The sequence below is a fragment of the Corvus brachyrhynchos genome, unplaced genomic scaffold, assembly GCF_000691975.1.
Source record: "Corvus brachyrhynchos isolate BGI_N302 unplaced genomic scaffold, ASM69197v1 scaffold211, whole genome shotgun sequence".
Taxonomy (NCBI): Eukaryota; Metazoa; Chordata; class Aves; order Passeriformes; family Corvidae; genus Corvus; species Corvus brachyrhynchos.
Genome location: NW_008236211.1, coordinates 205,833 through 211,157, shown reverse-complemented (window position 1 = coordinate 211,157; position 5,325 = coordinate 205,833). Strand labels below are relative to the sequence as shown.

At 55.5% G+C, this 5,325-nt stretch overlaps 1 protein-coding gene across 1 annotated transcript in view; it reads left to right on the top strand.

The window, feature by feature from the left end:
* RAB10 (RAB10, member RAS oncogene family) overlaps positions 1-5,325 on the top strand; it is a 14,731-nt gene that overhangs the window by 6,061 nt on the left and 3,345 nt on the right. Inside the window, exons 2-3 of the mRNA XM_017743518.1 lie at positions 1,910-2,048; positions 4,646-4,735. Coding sequence (XP_017599007.1) covers positions 1,968-2,048; positions 4,646-4,735 — 171 coding nt within the window. The 5' untranslated portion in view covers positions 1,910-1,967. The remainder of the gene's footprint in view (positions 1-1,909; positions 2,049-4,645; positions 4,736-5,325) is intronic.

The window sequence follows — 5,325 nt, the reverse complement described above, 5'->3', positions numbered from 1 at the left end:
GTGTTTTTCTGAGACATGGACAAATGGGAGGAGTCCAGAGGCAGTGGGAGCTGAGGCTGTACCTGAGCCCTTTGGCCAGTCGGTGCAGGCTGTGGAGGGTTTCCAGCAGCACATCTGGCATTTTCAGGAACAGTGTGGGGATCCCTGGATGGTTTGTGGAGCTGGGATTGGAGTCAGTTACCTCCCGGGGCCACAGCCAGTGATCCAGGCCTGTCAGGGCATCCCTGGCAGAGGGTGCTTGGGTTTGGGACCTGCCCAGTTCCTTCTCCTCTGCTCCTTGCTCTTGTCCTGGTGTCAGCAGCTCCAGGGGCAGATGGAGATCAGCTGCTGAGGGTGCTGGAGCAGCCCTCGGGGGCTGAGCCAAACGGAGCCAGCAGCGCTCTGGAGAAGGAAATTCACAGAGCTTTTCCCCTGCTTCTCGGGAACTCTTCCTCCTTGGCATCTTTGGATCTTGAGGCTTTCATTTACTCCCCATTTCCAGCTGATCCTTGGCCAGAAATCAGAGGTGTAAAACAGCTGAGGTGGCAGCTGTGGCCAGTGTTGGTTCTGCTGCAGGTGGCAGTGCTGGGGACAGCCGGGATTTCACCGCACTCGGTGCCTGGGGGTGGCCAGGCCCTGCCAGGGCTTTGCTGGGACCTCTGCAGTGCCTGAGAGGGAAATGAGTTAAACTTCATCACCTTTCTCAGGGTACTGGATTGTGAGCCAGGAGCTCAGGGGGACACTGGGCCTTTCTGGAGGGGGTTGTGGGGTGTGTAACCTTGATTTAGACCTGTTTAAATTTGGAAACACCTTTGATTCTCCCTTGTCATAGAATCACTGAATCCCAGACTGGTTTGAGTTGGAAGGGACCTCAGAGCCCATCCAGTGCCACCCCTGCCATGGGCAGGGACACCTCCCACTGTCCCAGGCTGCTCCCAGCCCCAATGTCCAGCCTGGCCTGGGCACTGCCAGGGATCCAGGGGCAGCCCCAGCTGCTCTGGGCACCCTGGGCCAGGGCCTGCCCACCCTCCCAGGGAACAATTCCTGCCCAATGTCCCATCCAGCCCTGCCCTCTGGCAGTGGGAAGCCATTCCCTGTGTCCTGTCCCTCCATGCCTTGTCCCCAGTCCCTCTCCAGCTCTCCTGGAGCCCCTTCAGGCCCTGCAAGGGGCTCGGAGCTCTCCCTGGATCCTTCTCTTCTCCAGGTGAGCACCCCCAGCTCTCCCAGCCTGGCTGCAGAGCAGAGGGGCTCCTGCTCTCAGAGCATCTCTGTGGCCTCCAAGAGCTGTGTGTTCCTCTTACATGAACAGTGTCAGTGAAAACTGTCTGTAAAGCTACAGTCTCTTGGGTTTATGGCCTCTGAAAGACATTGCAGAATGTGCAGTTAATTTTTCATTTATGATTCTCAAATTAATTCTCAGTTAATTCTCAATATACAGCTAATTCCCACCTTACTGCCATGCAGGTTTGTTTAACCACATCTCAGCCATCCCACCAAAGATCCCAGAAGGAGATGGGAAAATCCAGGCTGTCATTGATGTTTTGTGATCAGTTTCCAGCATATTGCTTACATTCACCAACATTTAACAGCACAGCCCAGCTGAGCTGATATTCCATAGGCTTTGATCAAAAATGTCAAGAACATACATTTGTAAGATCAAGGTAAAGCTTCATAAAATTGAGAACAAAATTCCTCTGAGTGTTAAGTCTGAGTTCCAGAGAGTGTTGAGTGATTGTCTCTGTGGCTGCTGGCATGGAAAGGGAGCCTGTGGGCCATCGTGGGGGTGGTGGTGACGGGACAGTTCCAGGCTCCTGGAGAAGCTCGTGCATCCATTGGGAGGGGTGCAGGGAGCACACACAGGTGCCTGGTGGATCCACCCCGCTGCTTCCCTCGGAGCCGGTCTGTGACGGGGCCGTGGTGTTTCCCACAGGGACACGGCGGGGCAGGAGCGGTTCCACACCATCACCACCTCCTACTACCGAGGGGCCATGGGCATCATGCTGGTGTACGACATCACCAACGCCAAGAGCTTCGAGAACATCAGCAAGTGGCTCAGGAACATCGACGAGGTGAGTGACACATCCCAAACCTGAGCGCTTGTGGCGACCCAAAGGATCCCCAGAGCTCAGCTCTGCCCCAGCCTGGGGACCTTGGGTGTCCTGTGTCCCCTCAGCTCTGGCATCAGCTGTGCCAGGAGGGTTGTGACATTAAACAGGAGCCTGTGGTGTCCTGAAGTACCCACTGTGTACATGAGCAAACTGTGCCTGTGCTGGAGGAGGGTGGGAAGTGGGGAGCACACTGGGAACTGGGAAGGGCAGGTTTGGGAGCAGCTCACAGCACACTGTGAGGGCAGAGGGGCAGCACAGCCAGGAGCTGCAGAGCAGCTACACTGTGTGTTACTACTCATAGTAGCTGTTTCCTGAGTGTGAGTGGGGAAATGCTCAAAGGTTAAACATCACCGTCTCCAGTCCCTCACGGTCATGTCATAAAATATTTGGAGGTTTCTCATGGCTGGTGCAGGTAGCTTGGATCCTGCTGCTGGGAGTGTGTGTGGGTGGCTGATTGTTGCCCTTGGCAGAGGAGAACCAGGATAGGGAGGCTGGAAAATTTCAGGCAAGGTCAAGTGAAGCAGAAGAAAGTGATGTGGAAGCATTAAGTGCTTGCATCCCCAAGAGGTCATCCTCCAGGAGTTCTGAGATGGCAAGAGAGCAGCACAACTGGTTCTTGGCTTTGTTACGCTGTTCCCATGTGGAATAGATGTTTGGATTTTCCTAGAAAGCATGGAGATGGCCCTGAGCTGAGCACAGGTGAGGGCTGTCAGGCACTGCTCAGTGGAACACTGAGGCACAGCAAAAATGGGATGTTGGGATTTGAATTTCCCAGCATGAAAAGTGGGACCACAATCGTGTTTATGGAAAAGTGCCCAGTGTGGTGGGAAAAGGAGAGGGGGATAAGGCAGCACAGGAAGAGACTCAGCAATGAGTTGAAACTAAACTTGAAACGGAGGCCTTTGGATTCTGCAGTTGCTTTGTTAAAAACCTCTGAGGTGTCCAGGTGAGTGATGGATGTCATTGGTCCCATCGGGGCTGAGAAGTGCTTTTGGCACCCTCATGTTCTCAATCTGTGCCACACAAACTGGGCAGCTGATTTCAGGTGCATTGTGGAGGCTGCTCAGGGACTGTGGCTGTAAAAGGGACCTTAGGAGGCTTTTTTATTGTGGGGGAAGCTCAGTAATGGAGTGTCTCTGCCGGAATCACGGAGTCATTGAGATTGGAAAATCCCTTGGAGATCATAGAGTCCAACCATCCCCCAGCACTGCCAAGGCCACCACTGCCCCCCGTCCCCAAGTGCCACATCCACAGGGCTTTTAAATCCCTCCAGGGATGGGGAGCCCACCCCTGCCCTGGGCAGCCTGTGGGGAACTAATTTTTCCCAGGTCCTTTCCTGCCTGGGCAGCTTTCCAGCCCCTCTGCCCCAGCCTGGAGTGCTCCAGGGGGTTGGTGTGACCCCGGTGCAGGCCCCAGCACTTGGCCTTGTTGAGCCTCACCCCACTGGCCCAGCCCATGATCCAGCCTGTCCTGATCCCTCTGCAGAGCTTCCTGCCTCCAGCAGATCCACATCCCACCCCAGTGGGGCTGTCCGTGAGCTGGCCGAGGGTGCTGCCCTCGATCCCCGTGCCCAGATCATCCGTGAAGGTGCTGAGCAGGACTGCCCCAGCCCTGAGCCCACTGGTGCCCATTCCCAGCTGGATGTGCTGCATCCCAGCTCTCCCTGGGCCCGGGTTTATCCCAGCCAGGAGTGTCCCTGTCCAAGCCAGGAGCTGCTGCTTTCTCCAGGAGAATGCCGTGGGAAACGGTGCTGAAGGCTTCATCAGAGCCCAGGCAGATGCATCCACAGCCTTTCCCTCATCCATTAAGGAGGTCACCCTGTCACAGAAGAAGGTCAGGCTGGTCAAGCAGGACCTGTCACAAAGCCAGGCTGGCTGGGCCTGATCTCCTGCTTGTCCTGCACGTGCCGTGTGATCACACTCCACGTGATCTGCTCCAGGACTTTCCCCGGCTCTGAGGTCAGTCTGACAGGCCTGGAGTTCTGGATCCTCCTTCAGTACTTGGAGCCTGGCATCACACTGGCCAGCCTCTGGTGAGATGGGACCTGATGATAAATGATCCATATTCCCCCTCCAGAGAGGCCTGTGCTGCAGGGAATGGGCTGAACGTGGGATTCCTCAGCCCTGCCCAGGCTGACACTGCCTCCTCCTGCCCCAACACCATGCAGGAAGCACCGAGCCCTCCCCTCCCTGTCCCTTTGGAGACCCTGCTCCGCTCTCTGCCTTCTGTTGCCCTTCTCTCCTTCATTTCTCTCTTTGGGTCCTGCCCTGTTTTACTCCCCAGTCCCTCTTTCTCCCCTGGTTCATCCCTCACATTGTGCAGTGGCAAAGTGGGAAGGAGAAAACCATTAACCAGCTCTAGGAAGTCATTAGGAGGCTGGGGTGAATTAACAGCTTGTTCCTCTGCCACTGCAGTGCAGAAGCTCTGTTGTGGGCAGCTGTAGATGTCCCCAAATTCCAGCTGCACATGGTGGCCTGGCCACACCGAAGTGAAGCAGATATTTGGGGTGTGGTGGGGGAGATGTGGAGCCCTGTCACCCTGTCCCTGTGTCCTTCCAGCACGCCAATGAGGATGTGGAGAGGATGCTGTTAGGAAACAAGTGTGACATGGAAGATAAAAGAGTTGTCCCTAAAGCAAAAGGTGAACAGGTGAGTGTCAAACAAAAACTTTTTCTCCAAGTCAGCAAATCGCTGCCTAGACTTCTGCCTGCTCCAGGGGGTTGGGATGCCCCAGTGGGATGTGCCAGGGAATGACCACAGGAGCTGGATTTGCTGATGGGTTCTAAGTCCTGGGAGTGTTTTCTCAGAAACTGCCATGAATGGGATGAGTCCAGCTGCAGTTCCTGCTTCCTTTGGTAACTCAAAATTCCCAGACATCCCTGAAGTTCCTCACCGTGTGACACTGTGTGGTGTCCATCCTCTCACATCCAGACACAGACCTGGGATTATTTAGTACATTTTAATTGATCTGAATTGTGAAGTTCTGAATCTTCCTCTGAGCCGCCTCACCTGGCTGGGGCTGCTGGTGCCTGTTGGGGCTGAGTCACAAAACCCCAGAATGAGTTTGGGAAAGAGCTCCCAGAGCATCCAGTCCAGCCTGTGCCTGATGCCCACCTTGTCCCCAGCCCAGAGCTCTGAGTGCCACCTCCAGCCCTTCCTGGGACACCTCCAGGGATGGGCACTCCAAACCTCCCTGGGCAGCCCCTGCCAAGGCCTGAGCACCCTTTCCATGCAGACTT